Source organism: Triturus cristatus, chromosome 2_1, assembly GCF_964204655.1.
Source record: "Triturus cristatus chromosome 2_1, aTriCri1.1, whole genome shotgun sequence".
Classification (NCBI taxonomy): Eukaryota; Metazoa; Chordata; class Amphibia; order Caudata; family Salamandridae; genus Triturus; species Triturus cristatus.
In genome coordinates, this window is record NC_140581.1 from 418932079 (window position 1) to 418953550 (window position 21472).

Below are 21472 nucleotides of genomic sequence, written 5' to 3' on the forward strand. Positions count from 1 at the left end.
CTTTCGGCTGTGCTCAGGGTTTCTTGACTGTCGTGCTTTGCTCCCCCTCCCGTGGAGGTTGTGGTGTGTCTCGAGGGGGTTCTCTTTCCTCCTCTAGGGGGTCTTTGTAGTTTAGTTCATGCAGGGGCGACAGGCACACTGCAAGTTGGGGGGGCTGTTTGGGCTCATGCAGGGGTGCAGGGAGGGGGGAGTTTTGTTTGGAATGTTGGGTTGGGGTTGGGTATTGTTTGTTTGTACCACAAGGCAGACATATTGTTGTGTTCTATTCAAGGTGCTCTCTGGGAGGGGACAGATTGGTTTTGGCTGTGATGGGGGGTAGGGGACTGAGACTTCTTTCCTGGAATGTTAACGGACTGTGGGACAGGATAAAACGGGGGGGTGGTCCTGCAGTTCTTAAAACGGATTTCACCTGATATTGTGTTCTTGCAAGAAACACACCTTATTGGTAACTCCTTCTGTGCTATGAATAGGCGGGGCTATCGCCTTGTGGCCCATTCGGGCTTCACCTCTGGTTCGAGGGGTGTGGGCATTATGGTTAAAACCTCGCTCCCGTTGGAGGTTGACGAGGTGCTCCATGATGACAGGGGGCGATATACGGCTCTGGTGGGTAGATGGGAGGGTAAAGTAGTTGTTTTGGTTTCTGTCTATGTCCCGCCGGGGTTGCAGACGACTACTTTTGCTGATTTGGGGCGCCTTCTTCTTGGGCTGTCGGAGGGTATCTTAGTGGTTGGTGGGGATTTTAATGCTGTGGTCTCCGGAACTGAGGATCGTCACCCACCCAGGGATCTCCCCCGGGCCCAAACTTGGTTGTCTGGCCTCTTAGATACCCTGGGTCTGGTGGATTGTTGGCGGCTAAAACATCCTGCGCAGGTACAATACACCTTTGATTCCGGGGCTCATGGTAGTCTTTCGAGACTTGATTATGTTCTGATGCCAGCGGCACAGGCGGGGAGGGTCGGGGAGGTGCGGCATCTTGCTCGGGGTATTTCAGACCACTCCCCTCTCTTGTTGCACTTTGATATTGTCCCGGGGATGGAGGGGAGGGTGGTCCCGATCAACCCCTAGTACCTGCGTAATCCCGCGATTCGCGCAGATTTGATTAAATCCCTTGAGCAATATTTTGGAGATAATGTGGGATCAGTGTCGTCTGCTGTTTCTCTGTGGGAGGCGTTCAAAACGGTACTCCGGGGGGAGGCCCTGTCCCTCATTTCCCATTCCAAGAGGTGTGAGCGGGAGGAGGTGACCCGTATCGAGTCTGAGATAACTGAGTTGGAGGGTGACCTGGATTGTGGTGTCACGGACGACAAACTGCATGCTCTCAGGATCAAACAAGCGGACTACAAGGCCCTAGTCACCGAGGCGGCCAGGGGCCTGAGTAGGGAGCAGCAGGGGCGACTGTATGATATGGGTGATAAAGCTGGAAAACTGATCGCGTGGCTGGATAAAAAGGAGAGAGCGAGTCGAGTTGTTCCGCTGGTTGAGAGAGTGGAGGGTGTGTATGTTACTGATCCGGGTGAAATTGTTGATTGCTTCGCAGAGTATTTTCGCTGGGTGTATTCCCCGGTATCTTCTCGCTCGGAAGAGGATTCTCGCGACCTGCTTAAAGATATTGCGTTGCCTTCCCTTTCGGAGGAGGATAAATCGTTGATGGACGCGACTCCGACGTATGAGGAGATCGCTCTGGCCATACGTTCAGTCGCCTCTGGCAAGGCCATGGGTCCTAATGGCCTTCCCATTGAATTGTACAAATTGCGGCCGGATACATTGGCGCCGCATCTTCGTGATATGTTCCTCGCGGCCCGGGCGGCGGGTTCCCTCCCGCTGGACCAGCGTCTAGCCACTATTGTGGTTATTCACAAGGAGGGGAGGCCGCGTGATCGGGTCACTTCTTACAGGCCCATTTCGCTTTTGAATGCCGAACCAAAAATTCTGGCCAAGGTGCTGGCTAATCGGCTGGTCAGTGTGGTGTGCGACCTGATCCATCAGGACCAGTCCGGTTTTATCCCTCATCGCAACACCGCGCTTAACCTGCGGCGTCTGCATGGGGTGCTCTCGAGGGTTCCGTTCATACGTGAGCCAGCGATTTTGGCGTCCCTGGACGCCACTATGGCATTCGACACGCTTGAGTGGCCATATATCTGGGCGACGCTGGAGAAGTTTGGGTTTGGCCCGGGATTCATTGGCTGGGTGAAATTGTTGTATTCCGGACCGCTAGCCCAGGTGGTGGTGAATGGTAGAGTGTCGGCTCCTTTTGAATTGGGTAGGGGCACGCAACAGGGTTGCCCGCTGTCGCCTCTCCTCTTTGCGCTCGCCTTGGAGCCCCTGGCGGAGTGGCTGCGGTGGCACCCTTCGATTCGTGGTCTCCGATGGACTCCTGAGTATGAGGATCGAGTCTCTCTCTACGCGGACGATATTCTTTTGTATCTTGCTTCCCCGCGTGAATCGTTGATTGTGTTAGTGGATGTGCTGAATTCCTTTGGCCGTAACTCAGGCCTAGTCATCAACTGGGCTAAATCCTGTGTATATGTCCTCTCAGGGGAGGCCCCTATCCTCCCGCGGGGTTGTCCTATCCAGGTTGCTCAACAGGGATTTAAGTATCTGGGTATTTTTATTACCCTGGACTCTGCGGCCCGATACACACAGAACCTACTCCCCCCCCTCCAACGTTTGAAGGCGGATGTGGCGTGTTGGAGGCGCTTGCCGATCTCGCCGCTCGGCCGGGTGGCGCTGTTTAAGATGATGTCGTTGCCACGGTTTTTATATGCCTTGCAAAACACGATGGATGTCGTTCCGGATAGTTACTTCCGGGAGGTGGAGGGTCTGCAACGCCAACTGTTTTGGGATGGGAGGCCGCGGATCGCCCTCGCGAAACTGACGCTCCCGTGGTACGATGGGGGGGTCGCCCTCCCCGACATCAAACGTTATTACTGGGCCTCCCAGCTGGCTGCGATAAACCACGGGCTTTATGGGCCCGCCCTTAATCCGGCTTTTGAAATGGACAAATTGTTGTTGCCGGGTGGCGACTACAATCGTGCGCTCTACTCTAGATCGCTCGACGCACGTTAGACTGGTCCGACACGGGTCGCGGTACGGGTGTGGCATGCGGCAAACTCGGCGATGGGGTGGAAAGATCGGTTGACCCGGGCGACGCCACTGTATGCCTCTGAACGACTGGGTTGGTTGTGGACGACGAAAGGCTTGGGACACGATTGGCATTAGCAGGGTGGGCGATCTTTGGACGAAGGGGGGATTTAAAACGTTTGATGTGCTGAAAGCGGAATATCAGTTGCATGACAGGGAGTACTTCCGGTATGTACAGGTTCGCCACGCGTTGTCTTCCGTGTTCCCGGAGGTCGCGTCCATCCCGGAGTGCTCCCCCTTGGAAGATAGAGTGCTAGATGGGCATGTACCGGATGGCACTATCTCATTGATCTATAAAAAGCTCATCAACGATCGCTCGGGACTGATGGCCGCCCTCCGTGAGGCATGGGTCGCTGATGGATTGGAGCTGGACGACGAGGATTGGGTATCTGCGGTGGCCTCCCCGAAAGAGGTGGCCATACCGGCCCGCCTTCGTTTTGTCCAGCTCAAAATACTCCACAGGGTTTACGTTACGGGACCGGGCCTGATGCGCATGGGATACGCGGTGGATGGGATGTGTAAGCGTGGGTGTGGCATGTTAGGGACCTTCCTCCACATTTTGTGGGAATGTCCGGAGGTAACTCGATTCTGGCGTGGTGTGCATGAGGTGTTGCAAGCGGTCACGCATGTTGCGCTGCTCCCCGAGGCTAGGAGGTGTCTGCTGAATGTGTGGGAGCCGACTGATTATACGGTGACGCAAACGTGGTGGGTGACATTGGGATATATGGTGGCCAAGCGTGACATAGCACAATTGTGGGGCTCCCAGAGGTCACCCACGATATCGGTATGGAAGGAAAATATGGATTGGTGTATGTTCCGAGAAAAGGTTGTGTATGTGGCGAGAGGTAAGCCTGGGAAATGGGTAAAGGTGTGGGGCCCCTGGAACTCCTACCGCGGCGGGATCTGTACCCCGCCACTGACGCCCAACCTGGCGGCGGCCCTGTCTCCCTAGTCTGCACATTCTCTTGATTCTGTGTTACCGTAACCACTTTGTTTCTGCCCCTGCCCTTCCCCCCCTCTTATTCTTGTAGGTTGGTAGAGCCCTCCCGAGGGGAGCACATACTGTTGCCTAGATTTTTGCCGCCTTGTGGGTTTGTTTCTCGTTTTTCATTTAAAATGAAACCGCCATTTGGGATGTTTGGGCACTGTGGCCGCAAATGATATTTTTGATCTGTGGGACTTTTTACTGCTTGCTGCTTGTGTTTATGACTATGTTTCATGGTCTCACTCTCTACTAGCGGCCGGCCTGAAGGTTGTAGGCCCATACTTGTATATCTCTTGAAATCTGTAATAAAGGTTTCCAAAAAAAAAAAAAAAAAAAAAAAAAAAAAAAAGATCATACAGGAAAAGTAATATTTTCTGTGAAACTTGGTACCACAGAAAATCTAAAAATACAGCAGATTTTCCACAATAGAAGTTCAAGTTGTAAATTTTAAGATATTTATATCTGTTTTACAGCCCTTGTATGCACAGATTTAAGAAAAACGGTTAAGTGAGAAAAAGTAGGGGACATGTTCTCTCACATTTCATGGTAGAGTAAAGGAAGGGGTTTCTCCACAATTAAATGCATTTTACAATTGGAGAAAAAAGGAGAAATGTACTAATGCACCTATCCACCAAACCTACTCCCGTTAACTGCCCTGTCGACAGTCTGCAGCGGTTAATTTATTAGTAGATACCTACTTGACTCTCAGTACTACTCAAGGGATTTTTGTCAATCGTCAAAACTCGGTGATATACTCAAAAATGTGTAAGTACACGATGAGCAGATTCTCAGTTTATCATATAGCTTTGTGAATCAGTCTCATCTATGTCCTGCACACAATTTTTCAATACAAATAGAGGACTTTACAAATAGTGATAACAACAGAAACTGAAAAGTCTGAATCACAAATATTTGAACTGGCAACACGATTTTTTGCGATGGAATATTTGCGAGCATCGAGCTTTTAAACGTACAGACATCCTTGTCTACAAATATAGGTAATTGGCAAATGGGCCCTATTATACTAGCCCTGGTGACAACATTTACCAGTTAATTTATTGAACGGTAACGGATGCTGTTTGAATTTGCGCTGACTTTGACGTATATTGCTACAATCGTGTTGTTTTTATGACATGACCCGTCCTCTGTGAGGCCCCACTTCCCTCCACCTGGCTGTGTGGTGTTTCTTTTCTGGTAAACATAGGGATCCACCCATAGGTTGAATATGTAAATAGACTCCCAAAGGGGAATGAGATGTATCCCACAGCCATGGAGAATACAAATCAGTTGTTTAAATACCCCTCACACACCAAAAGGGCCCTTGGTGTCATGCTTCATCATGGGGGTCTTCCCGCCCCTCTACGGGACGGGGCGTGCTACGACCTATGTCTACGCGGGAGCACTGTTATCAATGAGATGACTATGTGTGATGCAAGGGTGTGAGAGGAAGGGTCAGGGGTGAAATGGGAAAGTGAATTAAAAAATACCTGGCTCTTTGGTCTAACGAGATTTATTATACCGTTTGAGCTGGTATTAGTAAAAATAGTGGGGGGAGAAGGAAGCATGCCTCAATGAGCTGTGCCTCCTAATGGTGCCGACATGTTTCGAAGCTTCCCCAAGCTTCTTCTTCAGGACCTTAAGGATCCCTTCCTAAAACTCACTGTGATGTGTCAAAAATAAAAAAAGTGTGAATAGATCAATATAGGAAGAAAATAACCTCCTATGGTTAGTAATGCCTAGATAGGTCTTATATGATCCATAACTTGCTGTAAAGAGAAAATTGCCTCATGAGCTCGGAAACCGGGTGGTGGGATTGCCCACTCGGCTATGAATCCCTGGAGAATTATCCGCCAAATCAACCACCCCGGTCGGCTCCGTACGGAGCCGACCGGGGTGGTTGATTTGGCGGATAATTACTGTTGCAGGGGTTCGATCCATCAACATCATCAAGTGAGCATGATGACTAGTATTCATCATCATTCTACAAGTTTCTTAGCACTAGATAGGGCCGACAGACCACTGATTTCATAGGGCTCCCGCAGACACATTTGCGACAGCAGCTCTAAAGGCCCTGGGGTACCGCTGAAAACCCTGCCACCGTCTTCAACTCACTGGGCTTTATTTTGCAGTAGGAGCAGTGGGGGCATAAGAGAGACAGAGAAAAGGAAAAGAGATGGCGCTGTGGGAAAGATAGAGAGATATGATGGAGAGTGAGCAGAAAGAAGAAGAGAGATTAAGGAGAGAAGGAGAGTGACAGAGAATGAACGAACGGAAAGAAAGAAAGGGTGCCAGACTGGTTTTAACTTTTTTGCCATAGTTGATTATGGTTCTCAGCCCGGTTCTGCCACTACGAATAATATTTTTCCAGTAAAGAAGCAAAAAGAAATGTGCAGTTTATGTGCGCACATGGTGTTCTGTGAGCTCCTATAGATCATATATGCTTAGTGTCATGGTTGTAGGTGGTGGGCATCTCAACCTATTTTGGGGGAATGAGATTTATTTTTTATCATAGACTTTGACACAGCAACAGGTAGAAAGGTAAAAAAAAGAAAAAGAAGGAAGAAAGTAAAGATGGGAAAACAGGGGCAAAGGGAGAACACATGGATGAACAAAGACCTCAAAGAGTGAGACAGAAAGTTTATGTTGGTGGGAAAATGAACAAGAAGGGAAATCAGATTGAGCAATCTGTCGCACCAGGAAAAAACCTCTAAGAAAAACTTAGGTCCCAAACGTGTATTTTTTTCCCTCCAAATTAAGCAGTGCATCTAGTTAATTCCATGTGGCATAATTTTTAGCATTTGAGGCCTAAAGCAAATCTACGACTGCCATAGATTTCCTTGACTAGTCATGAGATTATTTATTAATGCCAAAAAGTAAGAGATTCCTTCTAAACGTAGGAATAATTCTACAAGAGCAGATTTTCAACAGTTCTCCCTCATCTTTCATGAATCGGGGTAGGGATTAGTGTTTTGCACAATGTATGACTGGGGAGCAAACAAGCAGCAGATGAGAATTTTAACTCTTTTGAGTATATCGCAGTGGCTGCCATCACTGGGACAGAGATACAACAATATGAAAGAGCTTCACTATAAAAAATAGACACTACATCCCAGACACCGAGACCTACTTTAAACATTGCAGACATCCTGCTCAGCTGTAACCTTGTCGTAAACATTTGGAATAGGCTAACCAACCTCACATGTGCGTTCCTGTTTAAGATATTATGCCATTCCATTGCAAGCTACGAAACATGCGAAACCTTATACAGGTGACCGCATCAACAATTACTGAAATATTAATATTTTTTCTATATGGCTGGGAGATCCACTAATGTGAACCATGGCAGCCGGCAATAACAAACAGGGGTGAGGCGGGGGAGAGGGCGCGGGAGGAGAAGAGCTAGGTGGGGGGGGAGCAGGTGAAAAAAATATCAAAATAGTTTATTTGCAGAGGAGCTGCCCCTGACTGTGAACGTTACACCTCTGTCAATTACAGAAATGGATTAATGGGCCCCTCTTTACCTTACATTAGCATAAAGCAATCTTTGGGGCTAATGTAGGATACTCATTACCTAAGATCTAGATTTAGGCACTCTGTGGTTCTAAACACACACAGTATTGTTCAGAAAAAATAGGAAACGTCCTTTGTAATTGTACTTATTTAAGCAGGAGTATAATATTTAATCAGAATAGTCAATGTTGTATAGCTTCTTGTCTTTCATAATCTAGTCACTGCTAATTATCATCAGCCAACAAGTCTTTCTTTTTCACATGAATCCCTAACAAATAGTCATTAGATTAAACAAATTAAGTCTATCATGTCAAGCAGACTAGTAGATCTATTTTTCATGGATGCCAAACATTTTGTGCCACTACCGTTATACACCAAACATCCTTCACCTCATGGCAAGGGGTGGGAAGCCTAGTGATCAGGTCTTTCCATTGTTCACTCACTGAAGATTAGTGAGGTAAAGGCAACAGATAGGTTGTCAAGGGACGGGCCGCCTAGGGATGGCATCCCACAGTTGTAAACCTTCACCAAAATCCTAACGAGAAGATCTTTTGAAAAACTCACATGGCTTTTTTAGCAAATGGGATTTGCCTGACAGATTAGTGGTGTCTTTTTCTGAGTGCTGAGAATCCTTTCGGAATAGCTTCACTACTACCTGGTAAAGTAAAAGGCAACAAATGGATGTAAACAGGTGGACAGCCTGCAGATAGTGTCCTGTGGTGGTTAACTCACAGTTGGCCAGCAAGGTGTGAACAGTCTGGTGAGAGTCCTACAGTGGTTAACTTATTGCAGAGTATGCAGGTAAAGGCAACAAAGAATATGATGCCAATTGGGATGGCGTCCCAGCATGGTTAACTCTTTACAACGTGGTGAAGTGAGCAGAAACAAATGGCCAGATATAAAGAGATTGACATGCCCTATGGTGAAGCATGACACCCTTCTGGGTGTGTGAGGGCTCTTGCTCCTGAGCAATCACTCTCTCCTTGCTGATTCCTCAGTTCACTACCGACCTGTCTCTTTTTGATCTCTTTAAAGGAGCTGCATACCCCTTTGTTGTGACGAGTAAAGAGATTGACAGCCTCGGGCATAGTCCTATTTTTGTTTCGTGTTGAGAACACTAGAAACCACTGGTTTTATCTACACATGAGGCTCAGAAGAGAAACAGTGATTCAGCATGCTTCTTTACAGTGCCCCTTACTGTGCTCTCCAACATGCCACAGAAGGTGAAGAGGTCCTTAATTGATATGGCTAATAAGACTGCCAATTATGCCAAGCATGGGTGATTTTTAGCAACAACAAAGTTGTCCAATAGAACCTGGACTTTGACCCTTGACTTGTCTCAAATGTGCATTTGGGCAGACCAACACATGTTAATTCGTATAGCTAACGGAATTGCTGATATGTAAAAGCCTCTCAAATCACTACCAAGCTACTGAGCACAGAGTGCCTGCTTCAGGCCCCCTGCATGTTGCCAGGCCCCACAAGCATGATCGCACCGGGCTATATATTACCTCCAGTGTAGGGCCTCCAGCTGTAATACTTCCCCCGAAAAGGCAGGTTGTCAAAGTCTGCACATTGCTTCTCACGAAAGTCACGGGACCCGGGGGCGCATGGCTGAAACACAGACAAAATATATTTGTTAATTCTCCAAATAGCAGATGTGGCTTGTTCTCAGGATCCATTTGCAATAGCAACTCGGTTTCTAAGCCTGACCTTTTATACTGGAGCTTCACAACAGGCAATGAGTGTGTACGCGTTGCTTTATAACCCTTCAGTAACTCTGCTGTCACTTGAATAAAGTTAGGCTTTGAAAGTGTCCTAGTGCAAAGCAAACGAACCTGAAGCTGCCCCACCGAGTTCACCCTGGCATCACCGCGTAAGGTCGGGCGCCTCTTTGAAAACACGCAAAGATTTCTGATGAGGAAATGAAAACAGTCAATCCTTCCGGGGACGGCAGTTCCAGGTACACCTGCCCAGCTGTGGGCAGATCTGTATTTAAGGCTCAAGAGGCAGGCTTCCAGAGCACGCCCTACACTATTAATTCTGATGTGAGGTCTAGTCCGTCCTGTGGCTGCTAGATGTCAAGTCCTGACAAACTTTACATGTTAAGACAAGTCCCCCTCATTCTTTTCTCTCTCTTTTAACTCGTCCTTACTCACTCTATTTTCCTCTTTCACTATTTCCCGTTGTCTCTCTTTTAGCCCTCTTTTGGTTTCTTTCTCTCTCATGCCACAAGGCTGTGAGAGCTGATTCTTCTCACAAACACTGTCCCCTGCTCCCCTTTATTTCTATCCCTCATCCTGTCTCTCACTTCCACCTTCTAGGTATCTGGCCCGCACACAGCCATTTCTGCGCACACGTTCTTGTCATATCGCACAGACACATGGTAGCCCACACATAAAGCACTACCACTCTGCCAACCAGTACATAACAATCTTTTTGGAATTGATAATTTTATTCTCAATATTCGCCCATCATTCCCTTCCTCCAGAGACCTTCTTTCGCTCCTCATAGCACTTTAAGGAGCCTTGTTGGTCTCATTAAGTACCTTTACAACATACCATAACATAACGTAACATAACATAACATAACAAGGGTTCAGATGAAGCCAGCACGTCGAAGTCATAGCCTGAATACAGCACATTCCAGTTCAAGGGACTCGGACACCCGGCGGCAAAGCTAGACTCATGGATATATTATAGTGATATAATTTTAAATGCTGTATACTCGGCTAACAAAAATCACTGTTTGAAAATAATTTGGTACTGATTTGGAGTATGGTGAACGATTTACTCTATCAGCAACGTGGTGGATATCCTGTCCGCCTTATCAGTCACGTTTGCAGCAGACCAAACTCCAAATCAGGCCCTACATAATCATGCTGATGTCCAAGGTACCAAGAAACATCTAAATTGCAAAAAACTGCTTATTAAGAAGATACAAATAGCATTACACATAAAATGAGGATAGGCCGAGAGTCCGGTGGCTCAGGAGATTAATCCATTTACTCAAGGAATGTAATCTTGACTTGATGGAAATATAGTTTGATTCTGGCAGATCCACTCAGACTTTCACTCTTCCGAGGTTGCTAAAATGAGTACCTGAATAAACATCTGTAATTTCAGAGCAAGTGACCCAAGGGTGAATGTCCACTTAACAAACAAATTGTTATCTTACACGTGGTGACACCTAAATTTCAAATTCCTAGGTAAATAACTAAATGAATTGACTAACAGACAGATGAACTGAACAGTAAATGTGTCTTGGTGAAACATTTTGTTTTCCTAGGTGCTAGCACCATGCATTGTCGTGCAACCACCCACGCAACACTCCACACTCACATACATCCTCATCAACACCCGCTCACTCACCAAACACACCACAGAGATCTGGGACCTTCTGCACAATAATACCCCAGACCTACTTTTCCTCACGGAAACCCGGAAGAGCCCCGCATTGGCATCGGCATCCGACATTGCCCCGCATTGGCATCGGCATCCGACATTGATACAGCCATGCCTCTGGCTACAAGTTCACCAAGGATGACAGACTTCACAATACCAGAGTAGGAATTGGAATCATCCACATGAAATTCTAAGGGGAGTCCGGCAAAGGGAATTATACATTCTAGCACTCAAACATCAGACAGTACTTCAGCACCAACATTCTCCCAGGACACACCATACCCCGCTTGGGTGCATACAGCGGTGACTAATATTGTTGACCAATGTAGGTCGATTATAAAAGAGGAGGTAGCCCCTATGCTAAAATTAGTCCAAAGCTTCTTCCAAGCACCTACTGACCCTCCCCGTAATTTTATATCTAGTATATCTAATGCTCAAAACGATGGGTTGCTTACACCCCAGACCACATCGCTAGCTCCAGTGCCTGCCCAACGTAAAGCTGGGCAAACTAAACCAACCAAGCCCTGTACATCGATAGAGGGACCCCTTACAAATAATGGCACTAGAAGGTCCCCTTCCTATGTTCCCCATGCACAAGATCCATGTTCCAATAATCAAATGCCTTCAACGCAGAATATTAACATCTGTGAGTCTTTAGCTACTTCTACTCTGGTTCGTAGAAATCCCTTGGAAAACAATACTGAGACTACTGTTACAAATTTACCAACGAACAATCTTCCCCCAGCTGCATCCCCGTATGTCACCATACTGACTGGTGTCCCTGAACTTAAGGAAGGTATTAAAGAAAATCACCTTGACCTGCCAAATAAAGTTATTTTTTGGTTGGCAAGACACAAACAATTCCCTTATGAGATGGCCAATGAGATCCTTATGGTGAGAAGGGTTGCATGGATAGGACCAATGGGAAAAAGTTCCAGGGGGGACTGTGTGGTTATTAATTTTAGACACTCGCAGACTAATCAAAAAATCCTTGCTCATCCCACACTATCTTTAGGTCATGAAACTTTAATCAAAGCGTACCCCCTCGAATTATTTTATCCTCAGCCACCTTGGGGTCCTGTTCCCCATCGAACTGGTTCTATCCCTACAGATATTGATCTATTCCAAAATATTCCACAGAGACCTAACTTGAACATCCCACCCTTTAGAATTCCCGTGTACAATCGATTTGCTCCGTTAGAGGACGTTGATTGACTGGAAGATTCGACCAACTTAATATTGGATAAAAGGGTTTTGATGTGCCCGCCGCTAATTGACGCCAACATATTGTCCACCCCCATCATAAATCCCATCCCCTCCCCTGTACACACCGTTTCCCAAAACATTCCTACCCCCATTGATCCCTTCCCTTCCAGACCCATACCCATTAAGGCAACTTGTTGTTCTTCTTCTTCCGCGCCTTCTACCTTGCGATCAGTAAGAAAGGATATTCGCCCAAATAACCAATTAAAAATATTATCCTGGAATGTCGCGGGCATTGCAAATAAATTACCCTGCCCGGACTGGGATTTTTTCATTAATCAGCATGACATATGTCTGCTTCAGGAGACTTGGGCAAAGGAAGAATACACAAAAAAGGGTTTCTTCATAGTTAATAGTTTAGCCCTTGTGGGTCCTAGGGGAAGGCCATTTGGTGGGCTGTCTATTTTCATAGAGTCACATTTGGGATGCGTAATTTCTGAAATTGCCACGCAAAGTATTGATTTGCAATGTTTACAACTTACATTCCCCTCTGGGTCCACCCTTATTTTGGTTAATGTTTATTCCCGTCCTACCAAGTCAGGTAGGGAATCACCCACATTAGAAATTTTGGATAAACTTATACAAATTGTAGCAGACAAGGGTATTTTGATTGTTGCTGGCGATTTTAATTGCCAGTTTGAGCCCTTACCGGGGCTCACTGATCCCATTACCAGAGAGGAGGATGAACAGTGGTCCATACCGGCCCTTCAAATCCCACCCATCAAGGCCTGGACACCTCTAGCCTTGCAAATTAATTCCATAACGCTCGCTAATTCACTTAGAGCCTGTAATGGGCGTTCTTTGTCGGATCTTGAGGGGAACCACACATTTAATCGACCTGGACAGACCTCACGTATTGATTATATTATGGTAGAGGCCAAAACATGGTCCAGGATTACGGATTTTGTGGTTCACCCTCGACACGATAGCGACCATAATGCCTTGATACTTGATCTGACTCTAGTGACGGAGAATGGTCCAACACAAAATAGTGGGAACCCTAGACCCTTATTCCTTTCTGGTGACAGAAGACGACTCAAGTGGCCAATGATCCTTAAATCACCAGAAAAAATGTGTTCCATCTACTCGGTCACATGTAAAGCCCTCGCACAAATGTGTTACACCTTAGACCAGGACAGTGATAACAGGGAAAATCATGTGACACAAATTCATATAGAGTTGGTTACATCATTGGGTAATTTTTTAAACCCAATGGTATCTAGGAAAAAGAAAACCCTGAAGGTCCTTTCCTGGTTTAATACCGAATGTAAGAGGGCTAAACTAGCTTTACTGGTCTCATTAAAATCTGGCGATAGGACAAGGGTGGCTACGAGGAGATCTGAATATAAGCAGGTTGTAAAATCAGCTAAGCAGAATTGGGAAAATGACAAATGGGATGATATTAAAAGAGCTCTTACCAAAAAAGATATGAGGGAATTTTGGGCAATAATTCGATCAGATACGAAGGAGGGCCTAGTGGCCGACAACCCTAATATCGCACCGAGCCAATGGATTGACCATTACCAGAGCATATACGCTCCCTTGGCTTCGGTCACTGAGTCCTTATCTTTCCCTGATTTGAATGATGAAGCCATTGACATCAAAACCCTCGAGGAAGTAGAAAAGGCGGTAAATAGACTCCCAGTAGGAAAGGCGCCAGGCCTGGACAAAATCCCTGGAGACCTATACAAACACAAACCTGAGGTGTGGATCCCCTATCTTTGTTCACTTTATAATGCTGTACTCTGTGGTGCTCCAATCCCCAACACCTGGGCAGGTGCCGAAATAGTCCCGGTATTCAAGAAGGGCTCCCCACTCTTGCCAAATAACTACCGCCCGATTAGTCTAATCGATGTTAGTCAGAAGCTCTTTGCACGTATCATCCTAGATCGAGTGCAAGCCTGGATGGAGGAAAAAACCATACTAACCCCATACCAGGCTGGCTTTAGAGAGAAGACATCCACGGTGGATCAACTTTTTCACTTACAACTTCTTTATTGGAAAACCGTGAGGGTAGAGGGTGGCAGCCTCTACCTAATCTTCGTCGATCTCAAAGCAGCTTTTGACTTAGTTCCACGGCAAACTCTTTGGACGGTTTTGGCTGAGATGGGGATGCCTGCCTGTCTACTCGGGATTATAAAACGGCTTCACAGAGATAATTTTGCCCAAGTTAGGTGTGGTAAGAGGGGCAATTTGACATCAAAGTTCCCTGTTAATCGTGGAGTCAGACAGGGATGTGTCCTGGCCCCAACCCTATTCTCCCTTTACACCAACGCATTAGTGGCCCACCTGAGGGGGGTTAAGGACATCGATGCCCCCAAACTTAACAACGAGCAGGTGGTGGCACTAATGTTTGCTGATGACACTCTTTTGGTGTCAAAATCCCCCATGGGGATACAGCGTGCCCTCGATAGTTTCTCCGAATTTTGTTCCCATAGAGGGCTCGAGGTCAATTCTTCGAAAACTAAATTTATGGTATGCAACCCACCCAAAAAAAATGGGCCTAACCCCTCTCTTAACGGTGTTACACTGGACAGGGTTACAGTGTTTGAATATCTCGGAGTCACACTTTCGGACAGGATGGAATGGGGTCCTCAGTTAGCAAAAGCCAAACTACGACTCACGCAGATCTGTGGCGGGATCCTTAAAATGCATAGAACATCTACCTCTAAACCTATAGCACCCATTATCGAGATATACAAAGCGCAAGCACGGGGTGCTACTTTTTACGGGGTTGAACTTTGGGGACACTGCCCAACCGGAGATATTGGCGGATTTGAGAACTCGTTTTTAAGATCTTTATTGACCTTACCACCTAGTACACCCCTTAACCCACTCAGAATTGACTTGGGAGTCAGGTCTATACAAGAAGAAATTGCATTAAGGCCACTATTGTATTGGCGGAGGCTGTGGGCAACTCCGGAGTTAGCGAATTATCAAAACGATCTTAAGTCACTAATGACCCTTTCTGGTTTAGCCCATATACCATGGTTAGTATACATAAAAAAGGAACTTACTAGATTGGGAATTTCTGCTCTATGGCACCACCCCTAGATAACTGTTCTTAAATTTTCTAGAGCTGAGTTGGTTAATGCTTTTTCGTTAAATAGCAAAAATATGATGCTAACCAATAGCACACTGACTACGGATTTTTTTAACATCAAGGAGGAGTTTAAAATAGAACCCGTTTTAGATTTGATTGAGCCAAGTGTTTCTAGAAAGCTGTACATGCAATTCAGATATGGTACACTGCCCTTGAGAGCTTTCTCTGGAAAGCGGTCGATAGATAACCCTTCTGATTGCCCAACCTGTGGATCTACAAGCGAAACTGATTTACATGTTCTTTTTTTCTGTCCCACATATAAATTAATCAGAAAACGTTGGCTCCTCCAACTCTGTAGGAATTTGGGGACTACACAATGTAAGGTTGCCTACAGAATCTTGAAGACTGATACGTCATTACCTATAGTCTTCTCGGTATCACGCTATTGGCATGCCGTGTGGCGAAGGAGATGTTCCCTTCTCTTGTCTAATTCCTAGGCTTATTTAAATAGTTACTGATTTTATGTGTCACCATTTTTACAATTATTTTACCTTTTACTGTCTTATTGTTCTCATGAATTGCTTATGAACTCATGTAATCTTTATTGTACATACTTTTTAACAATTGTAATATTTTTTTTTTTAAATATGTATGTTTGTAAGGATTGATTATCTTTTATGGTCTATGACCGAAATAAAGATTACCTTGATTGATTGGAATCATCCACATGAAATTCATCAACTGCCCCACCTCCACAGACACATTATCCTCCAGCTTTGAACAACTGTTGTTCAAGCTCCACGTCACAACTAACTTCTCCCAAGCAGCACTCTCAGCTACAGATCACCTGAACCACACACCAACTTCACAGAAACAATCACAGACTTCGTCGCACCACTAGCCCAACGCTAGCAATTACATCCTACATGGAGACCTGAACTTCCACCTGGAAGACCACGACAACCCCAACTCTAAAAGCACTCATCAAAGACCTTGGGATCCTGGGCCTCACACAATGAGTAACAAGACCTACCCTTGTCAGCAGACAATTTCTGCACCCTATTTTCACCCCTTTCCGAAAACATCTGAAACAAGGAGCCTGCACCAGTCTCCTGGACAGACCACGCCCTCCTCAAGTTCAGCATCCCCTTTCCAGTCCAACGCACACGCACTAACCCCCAGATCAGCCTGACGAAACTGGAGCAGCATTACTGACAAGGACTGGGACACTGATTTCAATACCCACTAAACCGAACACAGCAACAGGCTCCACAAAGCCATGAAGAATTTCAACAATTGGAACACCTCCTGCACCGACTCCCTGGCCTGTCAAACACAGCAATACAACACGATCTAGACCCCAGGACAGTTGGCTGATGAAATACCACTGCATACACAACCGGAGCACAAATGGAGAATGAGCCAGGACAATGCAGATAGAAACATGTTCATATCTGCCCTGAGATGCTACCATCAAATGATACGGACCACCAAACATTGGCGGACCGCATTGATACCAGCACCAACGGAAGCAGAGAAATCTCTGCCATAGTGAAGGATTTCACCTCACCAGCTGCTGCCTCCAACTCGATCACATCCTTGCCGGACCGCTCCAACAATCTCTCTCAATTCTTCAGCAACAAGATCACCACTATTTACAGCAACTTCAACCCACAACCGGATCCGACAGACCTCACCAAAGGCCTCCTGATCTTATCCAAAAAATCAATGCTATCCCCAGGGCCTGTCATTACCCCAGAAGATACCGTCATCCCCATGAAGTCCATTCACCCAGAGGCTGCATTGCACCCATGCCTCCACTACGTCTACGTTGGGGGACTGCAACCCATCAGCTCAATGCTCACACAGATTACAAATATGTCCACTTCTTCCACGATCTTCCCAGACATGTTGAAACACACAACTGTCCTCCCATTACTGAAGAAACCCTCCACTGACCCTTCAAAGCTTGCCAACTACAGACTGATCTCCTTGCTACCATTCTCAGCCAAGGTTTTAGAGAAATCATCAACAGATGCCTCACCGAATGCCTCAAAGACCACCAAGTCCTCGACACCACTTAGTTGGTTTCAGTCCCAAACAGAGCACAGAAACTGCCATCAATGGCACCAAGGATGACATTCACATGACTGTGGACAGAGGTGACACAGCGGGATTCATCCTCCTGGACCTCTCTGCAGCGTTTGACAAGGTCTCCCATCCTCATCTAATGCCTACATGACATCGGAATCCAAGGACACGCACTCTGATGGATCTGCTCCTGCCTGACTCAATGGACCCAGTCAGTTAGCCTGGCACCGAACACCTCGGAAACCCGCAACCTCCTCTGCAGAGTTTCGTAAGGATCCTCCCTCAGCCTAACCCTCTTCAACTGATACATTATCCCTCTACCCAGCATCATCCACACTCATAACATCAACATCCTCTCCTGCGCTGATGACACACAGCTCAGTCTCTCCCTCACCGATAATATACCCAGTACCCAAATCAGGTTCAAGGCATGCATGACTAAAATCACTTATTGGATGAAGACCAACTGTGTGAAGCTAAACACTGACAAGACCGAAATCATGATCTTCGGAAACAGAGCTGTACCGTGGGACTCTACCTGGTGGGCAACAGAGCTAAGACCAACATCCACCCCTACCACCCATGCCTTGAACTTCTGTATCGTCATCAAAAGCAAACTAGAAATTACCGCAGCAGTCAACGCTGTCACCTCCTCATGCTTCCATATCCTGAAGATGCCGAGGAACATTTTTAAATGGATACCAATCAGCACCCAGAAAACAGTCACACACCCCCTTGTCACAAGTAAGCTGGACAACAGGAAAACCCTCTATTACGGGATCAACAAAAAAATCACCGAAGGCTGCAGTCCAATCAGAACTTAGTGGCCAGTACCACTCTCAACCTTCGAGGCTGCACTCACATCACACTATACCTGTAGGAGCTCCACTGGCTCCCCATACACAAACGAGCATTATTGAAACTCCTCAATCACAGTTTCAAGGCACCACATAACACTGACCCAGCATACCTAAATAATCGCATCTGCTTTCACAAACCTTCTAGATACCTCTGTTGGTCCGAACTCCTACTTGCACATATCCCACACATACAGAAAACCAGATTTGGTGGTCGAGCCCCATCTTCCTCGCTTCTTGAATTCTGAAGAAGCAGAAAAGGTGGCTATTCGAGTAGTTCAATATGTGCCTATGTTTGACTAAACTCACACCTGCTCCAGTGGCGTAACACAGGCCCCCGTAACCCCTGAGGTGCAGGGGGCCCCAAAGCACATGGGGCCCCTCAGCATGGTACTCTGACCTGAGAGCTCCTGATTAAGTCAGAAGGGGGCCCTCCATGTACCATGCAGGGGGGGCTCAAGTTACTTTACGCCACTGACCTGCTCAGTGCCAGGATAGTGCACTCTACAAATCTGCCTAACATAACATTACTGCTCATCGCTGATAACAATCTCCTTTTGATTTTGAAATAAGCATCACTATAGTAAAAAAAAAGGCAACAGTATAAATGCTGCACAAAAAGGTCAAAGTAACACTCAGTGCGTTAAGTTACCTGGAGATCTAAGGCAACTTTTAGATAGTCATTTGTTTTTCAGAAAAATGCTGTACTCATGAGCAAGCGTGCATGCTGTGGTCTTCTGTGTTTCAACTGGTCATGATAAGTAGAAAAAGTGCACTTGAGCTGTGAAAAAAGAACACATCTAAGATCGGAAGGTAGGTAATCAAACCCCAGGAAGACAGAAGAGATGAGCCTGAGATCACACAGCTCCAGATAACACAAAAAATGCCCTGCTTTCACAAGCAAGCCAGTTGCTCTTACAGCAGTGACTGCCAGGTTGATTGGCTAACGTCAGGCTCCACTGCACTTAATGCTAAGCACTTAAATAACGTAGAATTTACGTGCTGATGATTTGGGTCAAACCAACTACAGTTTGTAAACTGTATTCTATCTAATAGTAGATGTGCCTTCAGCATTGAACAATTTATATATTTTGGGATTTTCCTAGTTGTCTGTGCACCTGAATGCTGGACACAGCATTTCAGTTGGATCCGTTACATTACATTTGCCACGGGCTGCACGTGAACATTGAAAAATCGAAGTAATAGTAATTAACTTTTTTTTTTGCAATGTTTTCATAGGTGCCATGTTTAAAACTCTGTTCCACTTAAGAATGCTTTGGTGGATTCTGCATGTAACCTGGTTCTAGTTCTGTTCGGTTTGACCAGAGTCTGAGCTGCCCTGTGAGGATATATTATGAGTATTGTGTTCTGGTCGGTTTCTGGTTGAGAGGAGTGTCATGTAAATGAGTTGTGGGTATGTGATTATGGTGTAGAGATGGAGTGCCTCAGCAATTTTACCAGTTGACGCATCTTTTTGTGCAGAATTATGCCCCTTTCCTGACGATTAGAGATCATCATTGAGGCATGGTGTTGCTGGCTATGTGACATGTATGATCTGTGTTGATGTATGTTAGATGTTCCGTCTCGTGTACACTGCTGGATGTTTGTGAATAGTATATCTTGCTGGCAAGTACTGCTGGGAACGACCTGAGAGCCGACTATACATATCTTTGCACGTAAGATGTTCTGACCTGAGTAAACTGTAGTATATTTGTTTTGGAGTGGGTGTGGGTGTGTGCGTGCGTGTAGCACTGTGCTTAAATGTACAAAAAGAGCACCTCAATATTATGTAAATAATGGGGATTGCTTTGCTGATTTCTAATAAAATTCCTTTCCGTATTTCAGTTAAAGATTACCCAGCGACCACAGATTTTGCTCGTCATCTTTAAAATTCTGTCTAATATAATTACAAGAAGTGTGCAATGATAGCTAAAGCAAGTGGGTCACAAGATTGATGCAGTCTTCGGTCACAATTTTACTGATAGTTATGCGTTTTCGTTTTATCTGAAATTAATTGTAAGAGGCCACCATAATTCGTCTTTGCTAGCACATGCACTTAGAATACAGGTTAAAGCATGCCACATATGCCTGACTTCCATTATAGAAGAAATTACAAACACTCACGTGTCCCAAACCTTGCTGCCACTTCCATGGGTCCTGTTCGATAGAAGTGCATTCGAATGCAATTTCCTACGAACTTTTTCCTGACTCACCCTGCTAACTTTCTTTAAGTTCCTCTCAAGTTATACAGGATCCACGCCCAGCGCCATATGCTTACCAAGGGCTAACCACACATTAACTCGGTCTCTGACACCACACCACCTAAAAGAATAGCCGATTGGAACCTCTCCTTCTATGCCAACAAAAGGTTAAACTTTGCAAGATGCATGCGCTATTGCTGTGACAATGACACTCTATACGCTTTTTGTTAATGTTATTTACTGACTTTTCAAGTTCAGAAACAGTGTAGTACCCACCCCCTGCGGAGAGTAGCTGAGTCAGCGATCAGTATCTATCACAGAAAAGCACACAAGAACAATCAAGAACACAGCATGAGCGGGTTCTAGCAAGGTCAAGGCTAAGTCCCACAGAGCAGTTTTGTTGCAGCAGACAGTATCAGTGACAGCCAAAATTGGGCCCCAGCCTCGCAGAGCAAGCGGACGCCCACCCCAAAATCGCTGTAGTGATCTTGAGCTTATGTTCCGGCCGCAGGCCACCTCAGCCGCCACTCTACCTCAAAGAGATGTAGAAGAAACTCACAAAACGGTGCCCATGTATCCTTGGGTCGGCATCAGATTCCACTATGCATCCAGCTTTTCATTACAATATATAACAATGAGCACCGTTTGTCTCCGTCTAGTACAAAGAAGTAATACACTTTCACCTATTGTTTGTTAAGGAAAAGGATACTGATTTATTCTGTATAATATCACATTGGTATACTTGATTCAGTCAGTCTGCTTATGACAATAAACTGTGCATTCGTATTAATTTGTTACATAGTATAAGCAGAAACATAGGTGCAGCAGCAAGATGTTGCTCCTGATGGTATGTGTTGAATTAATTTGCGGAGAGTCAGTGTAGATTTCCGAAGAACTTCTGACTCAGCCGACACGTGTTTTGTCACTAAGACTTTTTCGAGCCTCTAAGAACAAAGTGGCCTCAGTTATGTCAAAGT

General features: G+C 45.8%; 1 protein-coding gene across 1 annotated transcript in view; it reads right to left on the bottom strand.

The window, feature by feature from the left end:
* ADAMTS6 (ADAM metallopeptidase with thrombospondin type 1 motif 6) overlaps positions 1-21472 on the bottom strand; it is a 1840341-nt gene that overhangs the window by 415253 nt on the left and 1403616 nt on the right. The window contains exon 15 of the mRNA XM_085631708.1: positions 9148-9250. Coding sequence (XP_085487834.1) covers positions 9148-9250 — 103 coding nt within the window. The remainder of the gene's footprint in view (positions 1-9147; positions 9251-21472) is intronic.